This window comes from Bicyclus anynana, chromosome 5 (assembly GCF_947172395.1).
Source record: "Bicyclus anynana chromosome 5, ilBicAnyn1.1, whole genome shotgun sequence".
NCBI classification, from domain to species: domain Eukaryota; kingdom Metazoa; phylum Arthropoda; class Insecta; order Lepidoptera; family Nymphalidae; genus Bicyclus; species Bicyclus anynana.
The window spans coordinates 12,363,953-12,390,076 of record NC_069087.1 but is presented as its reverse complement, the minus strand read 5'-3'; the positions used below and the strand labels follow the sequence as shown (position 1 = coordinate 12,390,076).

The 26,124-nt window shown below is 36.4% G+C and overlaps 1 protein-coding gene across 2 annotated transcripts in view; it reads left to right on the top strand.

The window, feature by feature from the left end:
- Positions 1 to 26,124, top strand: part of LOC128198110 (ecdysone receptor-like) — a 169,621-nt gene that overhangs the window by 74,810 nt on the left and 68,687 nt on the right. Inside the window, exons 3-4 of one of the 2 annotated variants that reach the window (XM_052881713.1) lie at positions 2,644 to 2,913; positions 3,689 to 4,176. In XM_052881713.1, coding sequence (XP_052737673.1) covers positions 2,697 to 2,913; positions 3,689 to 3,708 — 237 coding nt within the window. In that variant the 5' untranslated portion in view covers positions 2,644 to 2,696 and the 3' untranslated portion in view covers positions 3,709 to 4,176. Of the gene's footprint in view, positions 1 to 2,643; positions 2,914 to 3,688; positions 4,177 to 26,124 lie in introns of those variants that run through there. The other variant, XM_052881712.1, reaches the window with a different exon arrangement.

The window sequence follows — 26,124 nt, the reverse complement described above, 5'->3', positions numbered from 1 at the left end:
AAAAATGGAACCGACTTCAAAGATGTATTTCAGTTATTTTGATTTTAACACAAAATTACTAAACCGAATTTAATGAAAATGAAATGGGACTAATCTGGAAGTATGTTCTTTTAAACAAAAAAGTATTTTCAAAATTGGTTAATAAATAACGAAGTTATGAGGTAACAAACATTAAAAAAAACAAACATACGCGTCGAATTGGAGAACCTCCCCTTTTTTTTTGAGTTCGTTTGAAAAGTTTGTAATATAATACAAACATTTTATTCTCGTTTATCTAATAATAACTTCCAGATGTCTAAAATTATAAATCTTTACTATAATACATTTGCCTGCTTGTAATTATCTAATTAACAAGTACAGAATTTTAAATTTCTTTGACATTAAATTTCTATATTGTCTGATATTTAAAAAAATCTGATCCTATCCTTCTCGAACTTCTTTGTAGTCGGTAGCCGTACGTGTTATTATCCTTTTCTCTACTACTTGTACCTATAAAAAATTAAGTAATTAAGGAATTTAAATATACAGGTAGGCCTTAAATATAGATAATTTTTTAACCTATTTTTAATTGAGCTGTACAATAATATACATAAGTATTCTTTTTTTTATTATTTACAAGTTAGCCTTTGACTGCAACCTCACCTGATGGTAAGTGATGATGCAATCTAAGATGAAAGCGGGCTAACTTGTTATGCGTAGGAAGAAAATCCACACCCCTTTCGGTTTGTACACGACATCGTACCGACACGTCCTTTGGCTTCTTCTTCGTACGTCTTTGCCGGTAAGGTGGTAACTAGTCACGGCTGAAGCCTCTCACCAGCTAAACCTGGACCAATACATTTTATTTTAGAGCTCTGTAGGGATTGAATCGTGCCTGCATAGGTCTGTACAGTAAAAATTTATAACCCTAACAAACGGTCATATAATAAAGTAACTAAACGAGTAAAGGAAAAGTGCCACATGCATTTTATTTTATGTCTTTACAAGCGCGACTCACCAAGCAATGGAGATTCGAGATTTCTCGTTATCACGATCAACTGTAGACGAGTTAACCTACTTCGTGACAAAGTGTACTTTGTTGTTGTTTATTCAAAAAAAAAAATATCCAAGGTCGTAATATATGACCTTATGAACAATGATATGTATAACAATAATAAAAGTTTGATCGGTATGACTATTAAATTCTTGATTATTATTTGAAGGATGAAATAAAATAGCCGAGTTTTAATTTAAAAAACATTATTTTGAAAATTACTTTAGTGTTTTAACCGACTTCATATTGATAGAGCTCGTCTAGAGATTATAACCACCATGTTATTGTTCAGTTGAACAGCATTGCTGTGTTTTGATCTGATGCTTCCTCAGTTGAGGATTTACGCTACAGCCCAGAAGGCCCAGGCGTAGAGCGGCTAGATGTTAGGGACGGCCATTAGTGACAAAAATTAGGGAATAAGCAATGTAAAAAATAACCAAATTTCGCCAATTATAATAATATTTAATTTTAACACTTTATTTTTCTTAAAACTTGAAATCGTTTTGAATCTTTTGTTAATACACTAGCGGCTGTATTGACTGTAGCTTACACTGACTGCAATCTCACCTGATGGTAAGTGATGATGCAGTCTAAGATGGAAGCGGGCTAACTGACTTAGAGCAGAGAGTTTCAGGACGTGCTTCTGGCATGATCAGCGACCTGTTGCTCTATTATACGTAATGATTTTCCACTATACTTATTTAATTTTTTGTCGTATTCATAGTTTAACGAATCAATTTTACCCCCAAGGGTATCCAAATCCACGATATATCATGCAATATCGCCGTCGGTTCAACGCTTGTGCCAAGGAAAGGTCGTAAAAGGTTACACCCTAAGACGCTAGATTGTAACTAACTAGAGCTTATAATTTGGCTATCACGATTTCAAGGCACACTTTAATTAACTAGCCGTGTATGAGCCAGCGTCCTTCGGTTCATGTTATCCACTAATCAACCTTTACCTGAGACCGGCTGTTAATTTACTTTGATATGAGTTATTTCACGAGATCAGGTTGTAATATACGGTTTTCATTTTAGGAAATAAGAAAATTTTGACGTATACGAGCGTAGTGTAACTAAGTAACTAGCTATTCCGTTTAAAATTCTATCTATACACCTAAAAGCCACTGTCGAGTTGAGACTCTTCCCGATATAATCCTGCCTCCATTCTTAATATGACAGACTTGATTATTCAGAAGGGCTTTTATAGAACCTATCTACTCCAAATAAAGCTATTTTAATTTTAATTTGAATGTATAATAAATGTGTAGAAGCTGAAGCAAATTCTGTAAATTTTAATACAAAGTAAGCAAAAAATAATCTTATTAGTTTACTTATCTATTAAATTAACATTATCTTTTACGCTCTTGTTATTAGATATGCCGTTTTGTTTCAACGCTGTGTAATGTTTTGTGCCAGTAACTTAATTTGAATTACCAAAAGACAAAAAAGACGTACGCGTTGAATTAAGAACCTCCTTCCTGCTTTTTTAAATAGAGATAAATAGAGAGGTAATTTTTGTTCAAGGGCTTGTAGTCTATTATATTTACTAGGCTATCACGGCTCTCACGTGGCATACAATACTTAAAAGTGTTTCTGTTTTGTCCGCAGAAGTGTGGAGCGCGAACGGCGGGGGCGGCGCGACAGCATGCGGTAGCAGCGGCATGGACTTGAAACACGAGGTGGCGTACCGGGGCATCCCGGGCCAGGTGAAGGCCGAGCCGGGGGTCAGCCACAACGGGCACCCCAACGGGCACGTGCGCGACTGGATGGCGGGCGGGGGGTCACCGTCGCCAGCCGCCGCGCCGCCGCAGCCCAACGGGTACTCCTCGCCGCTCTCCTCGGGAAGCTACGGCCCCTATAGCCCCAATGGTAAAATAGGTGAGTGTTTCATCTATCTCATCACCACCGTCATCACCAGCATCACTTTTTTTTTATTTCTTCACGTCATATCATTCAGGATCAGACTCAAAACATTCATTATGGATCATGGTCACCGAGGTAATGGGTGCGATTCTGACCGTTGGACTATGTAGCCGTAGCCACTCCTAACAGAATCCATATGAACCATTGAATGGTTTAATTAAAAAATATCGCTAATACTCTTGCCAATGGATGTCCACAGCTGGGCATGGTCTCTTTGTAGGGACAAGCGCGTATTAGTGCGAAAGGTTTCTGTAAACACGAACCAGAGGTTGACTCTAAAAAAAAAACATCGATGCAGCTTGTTCGATGTGATCCGAATTTAGCTACTTTTACTGAGCGCACACATGCACAATTTTGTGTTTACTTAAACATTATATATTAATGTAAATAGTTATACAGTTTTAATACTTCTTGGACACACAACTCGACATTGCAGACGATATTTAGGTGTTATTTGTTTAAATTACTTTCGGTTTTTATTGTGCGACTAATGAAATTAAGACAATTAGCCACCTTTGTTCGCCCCAATTTCAACGCGCTAGTGATTTATCTATTAGTCTAAAATCTTTGATTATGAATATTAAAAAAATATTAGAAGTAGGTACCTAAGGATACTTTATGTACAGTTGATTTTATTGATACAGTTTTACAGTTGATATCTTGTCAATGACGCTACAAATACAAAGTTTATACATACAAATTATATTTAACCTTTTTATAACCTTCGCAGGTAAGTACTTAGATATATAATGTGGCAGTTTCGCTGCGGGCGACGGGGGGAAAGACTGCGCGGGTGTGAAATCGTGCGTGCAGGAAAGTGAGGTACATCAGTCGTGGGTCTTTCATTAATCGCTATACGCCCCCCGGCCCGCGCGGATCGTCGGGAGTGTTACTAACGAAGTTGCCACGCTATAGGTACTTATTACACGCAACCCATATTTCAATTTTTTATAACGTTCTCTTTGAACTTTTCTCGAAGCCATTTTACAATACAATACCAAATAAATGAATGTAAAAAAAATACCGCTGTTTATTCGAAAAGTAAATATTCCCTTTCATTCCTCGCAATATGATTTCTTTCATGAGTTCAAAGAAAATCAACAAACAAAGAAACGAGCTACTGGAATAAACCGCTACGTAGTTGATATTTTCATTGAATAGAATAAATACTCATTCATTTCCATGTTGTTTAGCCAAATCTTAAATATTTTAGAAAATAAAAACAAAAATTTTCACATTTTTTTTTTTTTTACAAGTTATACCTTGACTACAATCTCACCTGAGGGTAAGTGATGATGCTATCTAAGGTGGAAGCGGTTTCTGCACGACATCGTACCGGAGCGCTAAATCGCTTGGCGGTACGTCTTTGTTGGACGGGTGGTAACTAGCCACCCACCAGCCAAACCTGGACCAATTAAGAAAAACTCAATCGGCCCAGCCGGTGATCGAACCCAGGACCTTCGTCTTGTAAATCCACTGCGCCACAGAGGCCGTCAAATCTATACAGGGTGCTGGGGAGTATTTCCTATAACTTTAAATTTATTAAAAAATAAAATTTTTGGAGTAAAAAAAATTTCTTTTTGTAAATATATTTTAAAATGTGTCCCATACAAGCATCATTAAAATTATGACGTAGCCAAATTATTATAATTTTTAAATACAAGGATAGATAATAGCGTGTGTTACATGGACAGACGGAAATTTGAATTACTTTGTATTAAAATATACATATTCGGCTCACTGCTGAGCTTGAGTCTCCTCTCAAAATAAGAGGGGTTAGGCCAGTAATCAACCACGATGACCCAATGCGGATTGGCAGACTTCACACACGTAGATAATTAAGAAAATTCTCTGGTATGCAGGTTTCCTCACAATGTTTTCCTTCACCGTTTGAAACACATGATATTTAATTTCTTAAAATGCACACAACTGAAAAATAGGAGGTGCATCTCCAGACCGGATTCGAACCAACACCCTCCGGAATCAGAGGCAGAGGTCATATCCACTGGGCTATCACGGCTTCATTAAAAGATTAAAATATACAAAGTACTCCTAAATTCGGCTAAGGACTAGACACCTTGAAGTTATGGTAAATAATCCCCAGCACCCTGTATAATTTTCGTAATAGGTATATTTGTCCAATCTCGTTACAAAATAAAGTTCGTTGAACAGGCTTTAAAATCCATTAGAAGGAATGAACACGCAATCTGACAATTAATAAATCTACATGGCTTCATGTTACACAGCATAAAAAATATTAAACAAAAAAATGTTATCGCTGCTAAATGTTTATACACATTTTTATACACTACTCGTAAAAACATTATCATACTGTAAAGGAAAAAGTAATTTAAAGTACCTACTGCATTATTATCCAGAATCCCTAATATTGTGATTCGGTTATTTTTAGAACTTATTATCTAACTTGAGAACTCGGTGTGATATCGGATTTTTACGCATCGCATCAAATGGATTTTAGTATTCTTTGTATAGAAAGTCATATAAGTGCGTCCACTGATCCACATGGATCGTAACGAACGATGCGATGCGTCACGTACGATCGGATCAATTTACATCTGCCATTACAGGATTTTTTTGGAGTGCTCAGTGCTCAGGGGTGGAATTCCCTTATTTTACACTCCTCTTCGAACTTTTGCCCGAACACGTATTGTTAGAATTTGAACTTAATGTTTATGTTATAACTAGCTGACGCCGCGTGGTTTCACTCGCGTGGTGCCCGTTCCCGTAGGAATATGGGAATAATACATAGCCTATAGCCTTCCTCGATAAATGGGCTATCTAACACTTTAAATCGGACCAGTAGTTCCTGAGATTAGCGCGTTCAAACAAACTCTTCAGCTTTATAATATCAGTATAGATGTCACAATTAAAATGTGTGTGATTTCACTAAAGAAGTTGCCATGGAAACGAATGACGTCACAGCTCTGTAACTTACAGAATGCAGGGGAAGGAAGCTTATAATTTAGTTCCTCCATCTCCAAACTACAATAGAACGTCGAAACTCCTTTTGTTGTTGACATCTAATCGACTGGAATGTTACATTTCGCATCGACGTTTCTAATTAGAACATCTAAGAGGAATAGCTTTCCGCCGTCAGTGTTTCGTGACACGTATGATTTCACTTTCAAGACAAGAGTGAATAGACATCTTCTAAGCAAGCGTAAGCCTTTTTAGTGTAAACCAATTAGAAACGGGATCAACTCAGATTAAATTGCAGGGCACTGCTAGTATTTTATTTAGTTTTTGTTTTACTACAATATCACCTGATGGTAAGTGACGATGCAATCTAAGATGGAAGCGAGCTAACTTGTTAGAAAGAGGATGATCCACACCCCTTTCGGTTTCTACACGACATCGTACCGGAACGCTAAATTACTTGGCGCTGCGATTTTTCCGGTACGATAGTAACCACGGCCGAAGCCTCCCACCAGCCAGACCTGGACCAATTAGGAAAACCTCAATCGGCCCAGCTGGGGATCGAATCCAAGACCTCCGCGCATGCCACTGCGTCACGGAGGCCGTCAAATAAGTAAAAAATATGTCAAAAAGACATACCTACTTATTAACTAATCTTAACAAGTAAAAGTGAACGAGTAAAGATGTTGAAACATACCCACATAGTAGATTCGTTCTGCGTTAAACAGTAGGGTGCTTCCCACTTTAGCCCACATACTGTTTGCAAAGAGCATTTCCTAAAAGCCTCCAGCCATCAACGGCGGAAGTTGTATGTATAGCCATATTGCTATTAAACAAGGATACACACATTGCTAAACCTTATCTTCTCAATTGAATATTTTATTTCAGATATATACATTAGTTTCAAATTATGAAAATAAATATTAAGTTAAACATACGTGATAGCACAGTGTATATGACCACTGCCATCGATTCAGAAGGCGTAGATAGGAATAATCATAACTTTTCAGTTATGTGCAATACCCCGTGTCACAAAAGGTGAAAGAAAAACATCGTGAGATCTGCATACCTGAGAATTTTCTTAAGTCTCTACGTGTGAGACCTCTGCATACCTGAGAATTTTCTTAATTCTCTACGTGTGAGAAGTCTGCTAATCCGCATTGGGCCATCTGAGCGCAGACTCATGCTCAACAGTGAGCCGAATATGGGTTGTTAATGATGAGTTTCAAAATATATTTTCACGCTCTCTTAGGAAAATTATCATAGCATAGAGATGGAATATGGATAAATAAATATTGTATTATTTTTGAGGTACAAGAGCATTACAAACCTCGCTTTTTTGAAAAATTGTACAAGTATGTGTAACAGTACAGGGCCTGTAGCCAATTAAAAAAAAATATGGGATTGAAATTTGCTATCGATAGGTCACGTGATCAAGTTGTCGATCGGATCTGTCATTCCCAAACATTTTGTTAGTTTTGAAGCGTTAACGTTTGTAGAAAGAGAATCGACGTGCCATATGGCTACGGGCTCAGTTTTGTCCTTTTATCTAAACATTTTGTCTATAGATTTTTGACAAATAAAATACTTAGAATATCTTAAACAATCATTCACGTAATATTACTACTTCGGTACGATATAAGAGTCGAAAAACTCTGTAGCCTTGACCAAGTAAGCTTCATGTAAATCATGATAACCTTCAAATTATTTTTAACAAGCAATGCCATTAACCCAAAATGGCTATCAGATGTTGTATTAAAGAATCATAAAGGACGTCTGTCGTCTTTCTAGTAAATTTTTGAATAAGACATTGTTCCGTGGTTTTAAAGATACCGTTTATTTTCTTTCTTCTTCTTCTTGGCTAGACTGACTTGACTTTAAGACTTTTTTAAAGTACAAATTTTTGCGTATTTAAAAGAACGAGATTGTATAACTCCTACGAATTAAGAAAGTTTCAGTAGCTAATGAGAAAAAGAAGTACTAAATCCTGTAATCAAAAGCATGCAGGGCGTCCCAGGTTTTATTATGCGGATTTTCTTTTGTTGTCATCAATTGTAAATTATAATACTGTATGATTTTTTTTAAAAAGAAAAAACAGCCGGTTTCTTCTCAGCAGAAGCCTTCTAAACCGGGGTATAATCTTTACAAATAGCCAACTGACGTGTCAAAAGTGAGCCTACTTGAAATAAATGATTTTTGATTTGATTTAAGCACCTCACAGTGAGGAATTCGAAATCACAAGTAAGCCTTAACATTTGCCTGTAATTTCAGAAGCAACGTTTCATTTCGATCAAAATCGTGGTGTTAGTATGTATTGACGGCCGCGTGGCGCAGTGGGTAGTGACCCTGCTTTCTGCATCCGCGGCCGTGGGTTCGATTCCCACAACTGGTAAATATTTGTGTGATGAGCATGGGTGTTTTCCAGTGTCTGTGTGTATTTATACATTATATAAGTATTTATATGTAGTTTATAATTATATATTAATATTATAATATCAACTATCTTAGCACCCATAACACAAGCTCTGTATGCTTACTTTGGAGCTAGATAGTGATGTGTATTGTTTAAGTAAGTATATATACTGACACCAGTAATCACTGCAATGAGTGACTACTACTACTATATTTTTTTTCCAATTTTGACTACCTCTAAAGATATTGAGAACACCGCGCGAGGTTAATATATCAATTTTTACTGTGACGTAGCTCTATGTTAACCACAAACAAACAAATTCAATTCGGTAGGTAACCAAATATTGACTAACCTCTCTCGACCTGAGTGACACTGCGCAGCCAAGGACGTATCTTATATTATCGCATTCCTAACCAAAAACAAATCTGTGAAGTTATGACGTTAAAGAACCTCGCTTGCCAAAAAAGCGTTCGGTATTACAGCTCATATTAATTTGGCTGGTCGTTTATCTTCGTTAAAGGTTTTTTCCGTGTAGCTATCGTGCCAAACCCGATAATGAGGGCAATGAACTAAGTAGCGTGATGTGCCGAGATAACACAGTGCTTATAATTTGTACTGAAAATAAATGCATTAGACGTAAGCTTTATGATACTATCATTACGTAAATAACTGTTAATCTACATATATATATACTTATATAAGTACAATAGCAGACGCCGCGCGGATTCACCCGAGTGGTTCCCGTTCCCGTAGGAATACAGGGATAGTGTAGCTTCTCAACAGTGAAATAATTTTTCAAATCGGTTCAGTAGTGCCAAAGCCTATTCAAAACAAACATCAAATCTTTCCTCTTTATAATATTAGTATCGATTAATATTATTTGTCTTCGTTAGTCTTACTGAAACTGCTTGATAAATTGTTTTGTTTTATTGGGAAAATCCAAAAGAACAGCCGAAAAAAATAAAATAGTTAAAAGCTTATAATTTTGTACGGGGACTTCGTCAAACACTCTAGACTAATATTGTGGAGGTAAAGTTTGTGGTGTTCTAGGAGTAATCTCTGGATCTACTAAACCGATTTAGAATTTTTTTAACCCCTAGAAATCTACGTTATTTACGAGTGTCCGCAGGGCGTCGGCTCGTTAATAATCTGAATTAACACATGGGAAATATTTTATCAAAAACGGTTTAGTAGATCCAGAGGCTACCCCTACATCATTTATCATCATTATCAACCCATATTCGGCTCACTGCTGAGCTCGAGTCTGAGTCTGAGTCTGAGCTCTCAGAATAAGAGGGGTCATGCCAAACCGCGTTGGCCCAATGCGGATTGGCAGACTTCACACACGCAGAAGATTAAGAAAAACCTCCTGTGTGCAGGTTTACTCGCGATTGTTTTCCTTCAACGCTACAAACGGCAAACTTGAATTTTTTACACTACAGATATCAAAATATTTTAGGTCAAAATAATTTAAGGACAATAAAAATATCAACTAAGGGTTGTTTGTAACCTCTATAAATACAAGTTCATGTTATCTGAAGAGCATTTCCTGCACAGTCTGTACGCCCCGTTGTGCATTGCATTACACTACATTTATTTTGTTGAGTGTTTAAGTGCTTTCTCTATCACTGAGCTACGCAAGCAATGCTCGACCTCCTCGAGTCATAATACGGGACCGGCCTGCGATGGCTAGACAGACTTCTTTTGATGTAAAACATCTATAGCCGCACGTAAAACCGATTTCTTTCGTGGCGACGCATGCTGTAGCGACGCGTCGCTACGCTATATGATGGTATATATAAAGTCTATATGCAGTAGTGTGTACGGTGGCACGTCGATTCTCTTTCTACAAACGCTAACGCTTCGAAATCTAATAAAATGTATGGGAATGACAGATCCTTTTTTTTTTACTCTTTACAAGTTAGCCCTTGACTACAATCTCTGGTAAGTGATGATGCAGTCTAAGATGGTAGCGGGCTAACTTGTTAGGAGGAGAATGAAAATCCACACCCCTTTTCTTTTTCTACACGACATCGTACCGGAACGCTAAATCGCTTGGCGGTACGTCTTTGTGGCGGGTGGTAACTAGCCACGGCCGAAGCCTCCCACCAGCCAGACATGGACCAATTAAAAAAATCTCAATCATCCCAGCCGGGGATCGAACCCAGGACCTCCGTCTTGTAAATCCACCGCGCATACCACTGCGCCACAGAGGTCGTCAAAATCCGATCGACACCTTGATCGCGTGATCTATCGATAGCAAATTTCTTGAACGTGCTGCAGAACTTCTATTGACTTCTCATTCTTACAGCACAGAAGTATAGAAAGTGCGATCCCTAAATGATATTTGCAGCATTCGCTGGTAAACCTTATATTTAGTAAATTAATATTTGAGCATTGAAGCAAGGCCAAAACGAATTTAGTGTGAAGTTTTGTTGCTAAGCGAAATGAAAATGGAAATGGAAATATTCCAACGCGGCACTTGAATTCAAATTGACCGCAACGTGGGAGGCGGATTGTTAGCAACTCTGCGCTAATGAATCTATGAAAACAATGACTATGTGGATTGTAAATACAATACAGTGTTCAGTATATAGAGGCAGCACATTCATAATGATCGAAATATTCCTGCTCCAATTATAGAGGAATTAAATTCAATGTAGGTTTGAAATATGAATCTTGGTTCAATTATAGAAGAGTATTTCTATAATCTATCTATTGTTATCGCCGCGTTTTAACGACTTGCGATACGGACGGTGTGCTCGTGGCGTTCGAGGCGTCCACAACTCTTGTTGTGTAATTCTTTATGGGTTACTTTTGACAGGCGGGGAGAGTGACTTGAGTGGAAAAGGGGAGTGTTAGATATCTGTCAAAGGCGCCTTTAGCCCTACACACATCGTTCACAAGTGCGTGACTTCAATCAAGGTCAGTCTCTGACATTGTAGGGTCTTATTTTGGTTACAGTTTGATTTGTTAATTAAGTTGTCCTGACAAATGTTGTGAATCAGAGTCTGCTAAAACTATACTAATATTATAAAGCTGAAGAGTTTGTTTGTTTGTTTCATTGAACGCGCTAATTTCAGGAACTACTGATCCGATTTGAAAAATTCTTTCAGTTTTATTGAGGAAGGCTATAGGCTATATTTTATCCCTGTATTCCTACATAACCACGAGGGTGAAACCCCGCGGCATATACTAGCTCATTAATATACGTACATTACTACTGAAATACAGTAATACTTCTTTACTAATACTAACGGACGCCCGCGATTTCGTCCGCCCTTAAACATCTCCTTAATCTGAACCTTTTATAAAATAAGTTCTTAGCGGCCTTCTATTAACTATAAACTACCTCCCTGCCAAATTTTTACTTGGTACGTCAAGCGGTTTTCGAGATTTCGATGATAATCTTTTACTTATGTAAAGTTTATGAGATTGTATGGATCTACTTAACTGAAAAATCTTTTACCAGTACAAATCCACGTTATTTGTAAGTGTCATAGGCTATTTTATCCCTAGGTATTCTCACAGGAACGGGAACTACGCGAGTAAAACCACGATGCGTCGGCTAGTCTCCAATAAGTCAAACAAAAACATCCTTAATTCACCAAAACCAACGATAGCTCGTATACCTAATCCGCAAAGATAAAACCAGTTTTCCGGGAACCAATTAAGAACAACTTGTCTCGAAATATTCGCCACCCCACTAAAAGCATCGTGTTGCGGCGTCCCTCATTAATTCCTCGTTAAGATTTATTTCATGACACCGGCCGCCAAGCTCTCCGCCAAATAAAACACTGATATTATCTTATTCTACATTATCTATACTTCAGTCGGCCAAGAACTTCGGTTTAAAAACTCTACAAAAAGTAATACATAAGATTCTATAGCACCGGATGCATAGATTTTGCTTAGGTTTATTTCTTTGATTGCTTTATGTGTGTGGAATAATTATTGTGTTCTTACAGTAGGTAAATTAATCTTGAGGAGTGATATAAGCTCAGAGTCACACAGCGGGTGATGGAACGAGCTATGTTGGGAGTATCTCTGCGTGATCGAATCAGAAATGAAGAGATCCGCATAAACCAAAGTCAGCGACATAGCTCATCGAGTTCTGAAGCTGAAGTGGCAATGGGTGGGGCACATAGTTCGAAAAGCCGATGGCTGATATGATGATGATGATGATATAAGCTACTTTAAAGTTGGAGTACTAAAGTTAGCCGGAGGAGGTTGGAATGGATGAGTTAATTTTCTATGAAAGCATGTTTTTTTCGGTCTCGGTCATCTGCTTGTCTAGTTTGTAAACTTCTATTTTTTTTTAATTTACGTGTAGTAATTTTATCGCTATAATAGCAAATGGCTCACTTGATGTTATCTGAACTTTTGCAGCACTATTAGAAGTGCTGCTAATGCGTTGCCAATCCTTTAATTTTTTTATTTAACCTTATAGACGGAGAGCCAGCGCAAGCCAGACCTTCGCTATTTTATAAAAGCTGAAAGTTTGTCAGCTCATGCTCTTTCCATAGATGAGTACCGTACCTTTGGGAGGTAGCAGGCTTCAAGGATTCAGACCCTAACTATCGGCATAATACAACAAATGATATCCCCATTCACTTTCAAATTAAATAGTGTTTTTCGAAGGGTTGCCATGAAGCTAAGTGACTAGCGACTAGGAATATAACTTCTTATATTATGCCGAGGAAAACATTAAAAAAAATTAAACTTTATACTTAAATGGTTGAGTGTCTGGATGCTTAAAACCTGCTACCTCCCAAAGCCACCACCATACGTACTTATGATAGGAACATGAGCTGACAAACTTTCAGCTTTTTTAAATTGACAAAGGTCTGGGGTTTACGGGCTCTTAGACTAAGCATTCAACATTTGCTTCCAACACCAAACATTGAAGAATTACCGCTAAATGTCACACAGTTACTTTAATCCTTTGATCATAACTATACAATGACAGCAAACAGTACATTCTTACAGGCCATTTAGAATGCAACGATCAAAGAATTCTAATTTAATTCTTTACAAAACGTTCGCAGCACAGCGTGGGTTGCACCGGGACGGTAATATTTTAAAATGCACTAAAAATAAGACTTTTATTGAAAGTCACAAGAACAGGAAATTTCAATTATTTTATTTTCAACTTTTTTTATGACCAAATTGCTACCGCAGAGATGCGCAAATTATCTTTGTCATCAAAAAATTCCACTTTCTTCTGTAAATTATAAAAAAATAATTATTATAAACATTAAAAATGCTACACTAATGTATTAAATTGACGCGTTTGACGAGTTTTTGTTTAGAAGTGCTTAAATCTAAAATTAATTGATTAAAAAAAGAACTTTTTGTACTTGAGGAATCAATCAATCAATCAATCAAATCATATATATCGTAATAATCGTAGACAAAAGTTACAAGCCATTACAACATAAACTATGTTTTATTGTGGATCATGATCATGAGGATGATAAAGTACAATAGAACTGATACTTGTACTGACTAGACTTTAGCGGGTTAATATAAAACCGCTCGTGATCGAATCAGAAATGAGGTGATCCACTGACGAACCAAAGTCACTCACATAGCTCAGTGAGTCGCGATGCTGAAGTGGCAATGGGCAGGCCACATAGTTCGAAGAGCCGATGGATGGGGGTTGGAATGCTAGATACTAATTAATTACCAAGCCATTTACAATCTGATGTGATGACTGATAACTATGTATGATTGATGCATCAATAGATAGATCGATAAAAACATACTTTCACAACTCTCAAGCAAGGCGACCTCGTTACAGAGTCGGTCCCAGTTAATTATAACATCGGAGATAACAACCTAGGTGGCTTCTTAATTAAAATTTCTTCAACCTTTTTATATCTGTCAATCATGCGTACCTTTAGGGTACTTAATAAAATCTTAATGCTCGAAGTCTGAATTATTTTGTATCTCAATGGACAGGTCATGAACATAGTGCAATTAATACCTTCTTTTCATTGCGTAACATTCGTGACCAATGGAGATGACCTTCGTGTCAGCCACTGACGATCAAGTAATCTCATGCTGGCATGTGAAATTACTTGATCGTCAGTGGTTGACAATGAATGCTAATCGAGTCTACGGTATAGATTATGGCACGCGCGGTGATATTTAAAAATGCAGTAACTGGGCGACCAAGATTTGTGTGTATATTTTTCTCTAAAACTGTATTTCGTTTTTATAATCACTCTGAATGAGCAGCTCCACAAGATCATATTTTCATTTTTAACCCCCGACGCAATAAGAGGGAAGTTATAAGTTTGACATATCTATCTGTCTGTCTGTCTGTCTGTGGCACTTGTGGCACACACAATTTAGTTAAAAATAAACTAAATTGTGTATTAACATGTTTGCTGCGCCACTGTTTTTTCTGTACTTTTCTCTGGTGCGGTACGAGATTTTTTGACCTCATACTAGAACTTTATGTGGTGTGGTGCGTGGTCAATTGACCTCGTGCCGCAGCGAACGTGTTAAAGGTGACTTACGTGCGAGTGTTCTTAAATATGTTTAAAAGTTGTGGGGGGGTGAGAATGGGAAAGAACAACCGAATCTATGCAAATATACTCGAGTGCGACCTCAAATGAAAGCGCACTGAAAGAGAATATTGATGACTTGATCGAGAGTGTTCTTTGTTTCGTTTGATGAGAAAATTGGTGGTGAGAAAATTGGGACATGGAAATCCGATTGTTCATGAGCTTCGGGGCTTTTTCAAAATTTTTAATTATATGTCATTAAACCAACATAGTATTTTGAATGCTTATATGAATTTATACAAGGCACGTTTGAAGCCCTAGTGACTCAAATTTTCAGTTTTCAACTATAAAATTAAATTATATCACTATTATCTCATAACCTGACGTTTCAAAAATTCTGATAAACTAAACCTAATTGAAATAAATGGGTTTTGACTTTGACCATGCACTAATACTCCTCGTTATTTCCAAACGAATTACGTTTGCGATTTACAACTTGATTTACTTTTATTGGTGAATGTGCAATTTTGTTTATTTATGCGGCAGTAAACGCAGCTCATTGCTAGTTCATACTAAACAAGCCAATTCCTCCAATAAAGATGGTCAATGAGAGGCAATAATACATGGAAGTAGTGATATCATCACAATAAAGAATCCACTTCGCCCTCAGATTCATACACCTAGGATTGCCAACAAAACCATAAAATATAGTATTTTCCACATTTAGCTATAAAAAATATAGTACGTTTAAATAAAATATAAACATATTATAAACAATATTTATTTCTGAAATACATTTAATTTTAAAATTTTGAAAACTAAAAGCTATTTTTTTTTTGTTTTTGTTTGGAACTCCATAAGTTAAACAAGTTCGGATAGTCTAGATGCATTTGTCAAAATGTAATATTCATATAAAATGAAAATTTTGTTCGTTAGATTTCAGTGTTGAACAGTATTTTTGCGTATTTCTTCAACAGTATATAGTACGCAGACCCGAAATATAGTACAATATATTATAGTACGGTTGGCAACCATAAAACACCTTAGAGATACTGGCAATATTACTGACCCTTTAACACTTTCGCTGCGGCACTGATTTTCCTGTATTTTCCTCTGGTGCGGGGTACGAGGTTCTTTGTAGTCATACTAAAACTTTATGTAGTGTATTACGAGGTTCATCGACCTCGTAACTCTTTACCACGCTAGACATACAAGGTCAATTGACCTCGTACTGCAGCGAACGTGTTAAAGACAGTTATTTTTGCTAAAGATTTAATACGAAATATATCTCGTACAACGATCCGGAACGTATATATCATAAGGATGAAAAGAGGAAGATAAATTCCTCAAGATTTTCTGCAATTTGATAATATCTACGTCCAAGCCAATATACCGGTTTATTGCCCATTATACGGACCTATACGTTATAAACCCATTCGATTGCGAGATCTTGTACATTAATATCAAGTGTAAAAAGGACTTTGAGTACTACTCCTGTAATATAATCATTTATGAATCGGTATCAAGTTTAACGACTTCTAGTGAATTGGGAGCCATCGGTAATTGCTTGCTTACAATAAGTATGTGAAATCTTTAGCTTGATTTATATCCATGCCTTCTTTATATGCATGCCTTCAATATATTATTTCTAGAAATAGTAAATTAGAATATATCTAAAAATAATATATTGAAAACCAAATTCCTCATTACAGTTGTCTGAGTTCAATGAAATTACATGAAATTAAATGAAAAAAAAGGACCTATTTAACGGATTTTCATACAATTTTCACCAATAAACGAAAGGGAGGCTCATTTATACAGGATGCTTGGGAGTATTTCCCATAACTTCAAGGCGTTGACAAGTCCACTTATAGTAGCCGAACTGCATAACTATTTTTCTTAACTAAATTTTTTTTTTTATATTTTCATACAAAGTAATTCAAATAGTTCCGCCTATCCATGTAACACACGCCTTAATATATCCATGCAATTTAAATACGTAATCGTAGTGGTAAGACTGTCGATATCGACGAGATATTGCAACTGGCACTCCGCACTTCACTAGTAAGCTATTTCATGATATTTATCAATGAATAAGTTTGGATAGGTCATAATATAAGTATGCGATATATGGGACACAATTTAAGATCTATTTACAAATAATACTTTTTACTCCGAAACTATTCATTTTAGAACACACATGTTCCTTAGACATTTGTGATAAATTTTCCTTAGAGAATATAACCCTAGAGTTATTGGATTATATAAATAAATAATTAAATTTGTGACAAAAATCACACCTCCTCAAAATACTCACAAGTAAATAGCTAGAGACTGATACCACAAAAAAGTCCTAAAACAAAAATGTTCTAAGATTATCATCAAAAAAGATCCTACTTCAACGGTTCTCATATATTTTACAAAATAATAAGTCAAAATACTAAGAAATACTATAGACACTGTTTGCCAAGTTGGCAAGATCATTCCATCGACATCGGATTGCATAAATTAAAACGACCATTTTAGCTTTTGTGTCTTATTTTACGGCGCGAGAACACATTTCATATTATCAACAATGTAATGGCAAATTGAAAACGAAGCCAAATCGTCAATCGGCAAATATATTATTTATTAATTCATACATTGTATCAAAATGTATGAAATGATGTAGGTACCTCAGAACATGATAATATCAGTACATTGTGGTAGAGTTTCAATATTAAGTATTCCTGTATTACCTATGTCGTATTATCTTAGTCTGGCAGTATCATAGTAGTCCTAATGAATATACTTTCACTATTTGAGATGGATCTGTAAAAGATAAAGTGCAGTAGGGATTTCGACACAGCCCTGAGTGTCTGATATAGATGCCTGAAACCTCAATACAAAACTGGTCGTACCTACCTATTCTGTTATTTAATAACCGAGAAATTATCAGTTCAACTTTCTGATATTTATTTGTGTTTACGTCAACTCATAGTGCTTAACCTGATAGTAAACTTTATTGCAGTTGAATAATTCGAAGGCGAAAGCCGCGCGCATGAGGTATACGTACCTCAATAATATGTATACACTAGCTGACGCCGCGCGGTTTTACCCGCGTGGTTTCCTTTCCCGTAGGAATACAGGGCTAGTATATATAGCCTATAGTCTTCCTCGATAAATGGACTATCTAACACTGAAATAATTTTTTAAATCGGACCAGTAGTTCCAGAGATTAGCGCGTTCAATCAAACAAACAAAGAAACAAACTCTTCAGCTTTATAATATCAGTATAGATAATTAAAAGTGTCCTATGTGTTACTCAAACTTATAAACCACATGTGCGCTCAAAATTTTACGAAAACTTCTATATAATAGGTAAGTACTCATAAGAACAACATCTTGCTAAACATAGTTGCCTAAGCAGTACGAATTACGCTTTCCCGTAGATTTCATAATCTTTATTGTGTACGGGCACAGAGGCCAAGGCCGGCGTAGCACAGTTGAACCCGTGTGAACCCGCGTGTGGCAACATCGCCTATATCGTTAGAACCACCCATGTACATTTCTCCGGAACATTTGCAAGCAAATAAGAACTTTTCTTTCATTTTAGAGTTTCTAATTATTGCCTAATCATCCTAATATCATTAGCACCGACATTATTCACCTAATTAATGACCAAATTGGCATTTAATATGTTTTATATTTACCTATTGTGGATCTTCGCGAATTAAGATTCAGATTTACCATTGCACACGTAATAGTATTTTCACTACTCTTGCTCAAAAACACTGTCATATTAACACTCCACAGCGGGGCTAAACAAGCAGGTTTTTCTTTTTTAATTTTTGTCTATTACTAGTATTTTTTTTTATTATTCTTTACAAGTTAGCCCTTGACTACAAATTCACCTGATGGTAAGTGATGATGCAGTCTAAGATGGAAGCGGGCTAACTTGTTAGGATGAAAATCTACACCCCTTTCAGTTTCTACACGGCATCGTACCGGAACTCTAAATCGCTTGGCGGTACGTCTTTATCGGTAGGGTGTTAACTAACCGCGGCCGAAGCCTCCCACCAGTCAGACCTGGACCAATTAAGAAAATCTCAATCTGCCCAGCCGGGAATCGAACCCAGGACCTCCGTTTTGTAAATCCACCGCGCATACCACTGCGCCACGGAGCCCGTCAAAGAGTTTCTAATGAATGCCTCATCATCCTTATATCATTAGCACCGCCGTTATCCACCTAATTAATGACCAAATTGGCATTTAATATGTTTTATATTTACCTATTGTTGATCTTCGCGAATTTAGATTTAGATTTACCATTGCACATGTTATAGTAATTTTTTTTTTTCATTTTTACTTGATTGCAATCTTACCTGATCGAGACGAATTCAAAATTTACATATAGTACAGGAAATCTATTAAATATGACTAAAATAATTACATGACTCGAGATTTTTTAACCATCTGTAGGGTGCAACAACCCAACTATCTTGAGTACATCGACAAATTGGGGTGGCTCAAAAACTCGAAAATTTTTATATTGCATTTTTCTCTTAAACTATGAGTTTTACATTAAACTTTATTTGACAAAAAATGTAGAGGATATTCTCATCTACAATTAATGTCATAGAGGTACTGTCGTATGACTAGATGACTAGACTACGGATGTTAGGTGGCGCAGTTTCTTGAAATGTGTTTTTTCAGTATTTATGTAATTCTTTTACAAATCTTATAAGATATTTTCACACAACAACGAAATAGGGCATGCGTTTTGCACATAACTTAACTGTTTTTACTATTCACTCTCATTCTTATAGGAATAAACAGGACACTGAAGCCTGTATTTTCCAAAATACCTCCTTATTTTGGAAAATACAGGCTCCAGTGTCCTGTTTTCTATAATAAGACGATGGCTATCCTACTATTCTTACAGTGTACGGTCTAATCTTCCCCGCTCGTTAGCGTTGATTACGCCCCTATAAAAAGCTTTATTGATATAATCTATAGGAATGATCAGTTTGTTAGTGGGCAGGGAATTTCTATTAATCAAACGTATTTTTTTTTATTCCATCACCGGCGGCCTAACGATGTGCGCTGCATCCTAAAAGCTATGTAACTTATTTTTCCGGAACCATAACTTTTCGCGCTAACTCGAACAAAAACTTGTATCGCATGTTCCTGTGGTAGTTTCCTGTTGTTATAGGGAAACTTGCTATACTCGCGACTTGCTAAGAGGGTCGTTATGATAGTTTATAAAAGAAGTGTAACGTATTTCAAAATCAGATTTAGTTAGATTGTTAATTTAATTATGCATTTACACATTTATTTTTCTGTATATTGCATACAAATTTGTCTATGCACTTAAATCAGTTGTTTCTATGAAGTAACGCCTATCCTATCTATACCTTTACCTACCATCTATACCTACTATTATTATAATTTATAAAGAGGTAAAGTTTGTGAGGTTTTAGGGGTAAATCTTTGAAAATACTTTTATCAATAGAAAGCTACATTATTTGCGAGCGTCAAAGACTATATTTTATCCCCGTATTCTCACAGAAACGGGAACTACGAAAGACTAACGAAAACTAGAAACGGGAACGGGAGCTGGTGAAACCGCGGAGTGTCTGCTAGTTAGCTATAACTTTAGACGTATCAGTTTCCTTAGGCAAGTAGAGTAAATGGCAGGCTTACAATGTTACTTTTGTAACTTCATCATCATCATCATTATCAGCCGATGGACGTCCACTTCTGGACATAGACCTCTTGCATGGACCTCCAAGCAAAACGGTCTCGAGCCGCCAGCATCCAGCGGCTCCCTGCAACTTGCTTGATACTGCTTGTAACTTAGTTGCCGGCACAAATAAGTAGGAGTTACTCCGTTCAATTTACATTGAGATGGTGGTATGTTTCATTGCTACTACATTATTAACACCTTAGTCCCAAAAACGTACCTCTTTCTAATATACCTACGTAATCTCTAATTCAAATCAAGAAACGGTTTAGGATTACAGGGTGAAGTACGTTTTGGTTTGTGCTATCAAGTATCTAAGGCTGCATCATCTTCGTCAGTTATGAAATTGTAGTCAATCTTCAACTTGCCATTAAATAGACATAATGTAAGCCAATGTGCGTTCAGCCTAACATACCGCGAAATAAACAAAGGCATTTGCATGATAAAGCCAAGTTTAAGATATAGGAACGTTTGTGTGACTGGAATTCCTAGTGTTGCAACAATGAGGCGTGCTGGTGGCATGACCTTGTACGAGACTGTACAGTGTCTATGAATAACTATAATGCAACTTAGCTAATTGTTTAGTTGACCATTACATGTGTAATGGTTACTAGGGTATGGATATTGCAGAGGTTTCCCAATGATCTAATCAGCTTTAAAACCCATCAGCCAGTAATATAATTTATTGGTGAACTATATGCTAATATTATAAAGCTACTCTTCAGCTTTTTAATATTAATATTAGTATTATATTTGTTCGTTTGTTTGAACGCACTAATCTCAGGAAGTACTGGTCTGATTTGAAAATTCTTTCAATGTTAGATAACTCATTTATCGAGAAAGGATATAGGCTATGCATTAATACCGTATTCCTACGGGAACGGGAACCACGCCGCTAAAACTGCGCGACGTCAGTTAGTTTGAAATAGGTAATTTAAATCGGTCACATTATGTAATTATCTCAAATTATTTCACCATCATCATCATATCAGCCGATGGACGTCCACTGCAGGACATAGGCATTTTATACTTCCAAACATCACGATCCTTAGCCGCCTGCATCCAGCAAGAAATCTGGCTCTGCGCTGAATAACCCGCATGCCCAGCGTGGTCAGCATCGGGCAAATTTTTGTAAATGGAACGACAAATTATTTCATCATTATCAACCCATAATCGGCTCACTGCTGAGCTCGAGTCACTCTCATAATGAGAGGGGGACAAATTATTTAATTATATCAAACTAGCGGACTCCCGCGACTTCGTCCGCGTGAAACTCGATGTAAACTTTCAACTACCCCTACCTTACCCTACCCTACCCCTACCCTACCTCTACCCTACCCCTACCTTTTCCTGAATTTTCTTTGCTATAAACCTCACGGAGCCCGAGACCTTTCCAACGAATGCAAAATCGTGGAAATCGGTTCGTGCTTTCTGGAGTTATAACGTCAGGAAGGAAAACCCGACTTATTTTTATATAGTAGATTATTTAATTATGCCAAATAATTTAATTATGTCAAATAGTTTATTATTTATTAAGTTTAAAACTGTGGAATTACAAATCTTATATTTAAAGTTTAAGATTTACTTTCGAGGTGCAATGTTAATTTACAGATTACATAATTACATGCAATAAAATTTACTCAAGTATTGCTTTTACAATTATTGATCCATTCAAACATACAATGGACGTGTATAACCAAAATTCACCGAACTACGTGTATTTTAACTCTAAATCCGTCGAAATCTCACACTCGAATCTTCAATGCTGAGGACTGACGTTTGATTGGCACTGCTTAAGATGAAAAAAGCTCAGCAGATAGAGGTGGCCGTGCCGCCGACCTGCCCATTAATTTAATTGGCTTCTATACGTCGTCTTATCTGAACTTAACCAATCAATCTAGATCAATACTGTCAAATACTTTTTCCCTGTCTTCGATTAATTTTCATGCAGCAAAGCCAAAATATATTTGCTATTATATAGTATGAAATCCGGCATATATACCCTCATCTGTTACTTGGGATAAAAAAAATATTTACATTGACACATTGCACATAGGTTGGCTATTTAAATTGCGGCCGAACTATTATTTTATGATTAATTTATTAAATCATTTTTATTGGTTAATTAAAAAATATCGTACACTAATTAATATAATATACCCAAATTCATTGAAAAATTAAGGTTTTCTACGTTCACACTGCAACTGTGGGGTTGCCAGATAGAAACAGTTGACTTATGTTATTTATATACCCTCATCAGTTATTTAGTTGAGCCGTGATAGCCCAGTGGATATGACCTCTGCCTCCGATTCCGGAGGGTGTGGATTCGAATCCGGTCCGAGGCATGCACCTCCAACTTTTCAGTTGTGTGCATTTAAAAAAAAATAAATATCACGTGTCTCAAACAGTGAAAGAAAAAACATCGTGAGGAAACCGGCATACCAGAGCATTTTCTTAATTCTCTGCGTGTGTGAAGTCTGCCGATCCGGATTGGGCCAGCGTGGTGGACTATTGGCCTAAATACTCTCATACTGAGAGGAGACTCGAGCTCAGCAGTGAGCCGAATATGGGTTGATGATGAACTAATTTAAAGCCACTGTTTGTAACTAATTTCGGTGTGTGAAAATGAAGTAAAGCCTACTTCTATTCAATAGCCAAAATAATGATTTCCTAGGTATTTTGCTCTGTTTCAGACTACGTTTTGAAAAACAATTTAATATGCAAATAAAGTTTCAAACAGATTGCAAAATATTGGTAATGCTCGTATTTTTTGTGTACTGTCTGTGTTCTATTTCTCTAAGCCCGGATAAAATTCCAATAAAAACGGCTCTGTGCCGAAATTTAAAAATAAATTCAATACAAAAACGTATTTTCATTTTTGTGCTTTCAGTATTTCGAGAATATGAAATAGAAATATTCAAATGTTACAGTTTTATACCAATGTATATAACATTTTTGCTCTGCTTAACTGCAAATATAAATGTGTATTTTTATCTAACGCCGATGACTAAATGAATTACTTATTTTTTGGGGGAATTATTGTGTATGGTCAATGATATATTACTATACTTTATTACTATACTAGAGATAGGTCACTAGCGCATCAAAACTAAGGCGGACAAATGTGGATAATTTTGTTAATTTTATTTAAACAAAAATGTACATTGTTATACAAGGGGCTAAAAAGACCCATTATATACGAGGTATTTTTAGGGCCCGAGACGTAAGGCGAGGGCCGCCTAAATAGAAACCGAGTTTATAATGGGTTTAGCCCCACGTATTACACTCTGCTTTTCACTACGATTGCGAGAAAATAAAATAGCTTATTACAATATTCAATGATTTATTTTAATTGAAAATTAAATGTAAAAAATCTACCATTTTGGATATTAAGGGAGATGCTTTTACCCGGTAACATAAAATCCGACTACTGTGAAGATGATTAATAAGTATGTGAGGTAAACGTGGGAGATAATAGTTTAAAAAACTCCTTTCGTAAGTGAATCCATTCGTTGTTGTTTTCTCCACTTTACCTTAACGGTATGTAAGTAAATGCGTCTCGACTTTGATGAAAATTTCATCCATCTCGAAATTAGGATCACCATTCTCACTAGATGAAGACAACAATAACAATTATTGTTGAAAAATATGTAAGTTACGGTCACAGATTTACAATTAATTTCCTAAAAAATCATGTGTGTATTATTCACGCCAATTATTTTTTAAATTCTCGCTTTTTAATTTTATTTTTTTCACATGAGAAAAAGGCAAAGGTAAAGGGATGTCCCATGTCTTCAAATCTCGCTCTATTCGAAACTCAATAAAAATTAAATAAACGCAAAAAATGAACGCATTCCACAGACAAGAACGCTACATTTCATTCCAATTTAAAGTTTTTTATTTATTTTTCAAAACAATCAGGGCCTTACCTATAATGATTCTATTTTCGAATAAAACCTCCTCCGTTTTGTATACGTTATAGTAGACTAGTACTCGTAACAGACAAGAATTAAAAAAACAAAATTACTTTAGCCCCTAGAGCTGAAATGCTTGATTAGCCCCGCTGTGGAGTGGTAATATGACAGTGTTTTTGAGCAAGAGTAGTGAAAAAAGCAAGAGTAGTTAAAAACAAAATTGTGCATGATCCGTGATCCGAATTTAGCGACTCCACTGAGTCTGTCTTCACTTTCATCACTTTATGTAAAAAAAAGCACTCACTTTTTGTAAAAAAAAAACCGCACAAAAGGTTAGTTTGTCTTCGCACCTTGACAACGGAAATGACCGGCTCACTCTTGTTTGGAGTATAATGTAGCGCACGCATGCAAACATTCAGAAAGGCCGTGAAATTGATGCACCTTGTGGCAATTTTAAGTAGCTGACAACTGTTTGTATAGTTGTTTTTTTTTCTGATCGTGTAAGTGCCTTAGGCTCCTTAATGAGACCTCAGCAGCGTCACCGGGGGGCAAAAGCATTGCCTGATGGTGCCCGAAAGCCGAAGCAGAGTAATCTACTCTGAGACTCGGAAAAGAACCTTCAATAGCGAGACACGCCTAATTTTATGAACTGTTTTTCATTTTATGCTCCTATCATCGCTAATTACGGTAATCAACTATGAGCTTTGGACTGTAGTGGCTTTGGAAGGTATCTGGTATTAAGGGTCCAGACCCTCAATCGTCCAAGTATAAAGCATAAGTAATTTTTTATTACATTCCTCGCCTCCTCGGCTTATTATGAGAAACCGTGTCATCGATCACTTAGCTTCGCAACTACCCTTCGAAAATCACTGTTAAATATCAAACTTCTAGAGTTTTTAGCGAAGGGTTTGATACACAGCTAAGAATCTTATCCTTTAATAAAGTCAACCTGAATGTGCAATGTTTACTATAAACAAATTTAAAATGAGGGTATAAATCATTTACTCTGTGATATAAATAAATAGCTATTATTTTACAACTTATAATAATTTTAATGAAAGTGTTCCTAAATTAGTGAAAAAAAAATATTAATTACAATTAGATATATAGCTTGGCAACTTCGTTCGTAACACTCCCGATGTTGCGCGCGGGGCAGGGGGCGTGTAGTGATGAATGAAATACCCACGACTGAAGAACGTCACTTCCCCGCACGCACGATTTCACACCCGCGCAGCCTATGCCATTAGGCATGACATGCCTAATTTGTTTGTTGATAAAGATTGTACAGCGAGTTTAGCTTTTTAGTACTTAAAGAAACATTGTTTTATAAAGTCTGTTGAAAATGCAAACGAAGTTGAAAATTGCTGTCTGTTACGCGTTTTATTATTTATTATCTTTTAGAACCATAATGAAATATAAAGTAAATTACTCAATTTATTTATATAGAATCCATCTCCCTGTATATTTATGCTCTCCCAGCTACGTATCGAATGTAAATGATGATTGCCACAGCACAATGATACAGACACCACTACGATGGGATTTCGTGCATTGTTTTGTAGCAACCGACCATGAAATTACTAACGCTTATCTCACTTTACCCATATGCTATATAAATAACATATCCAAAAGGGTTTGGATTCAATGAATTATATTATTTTT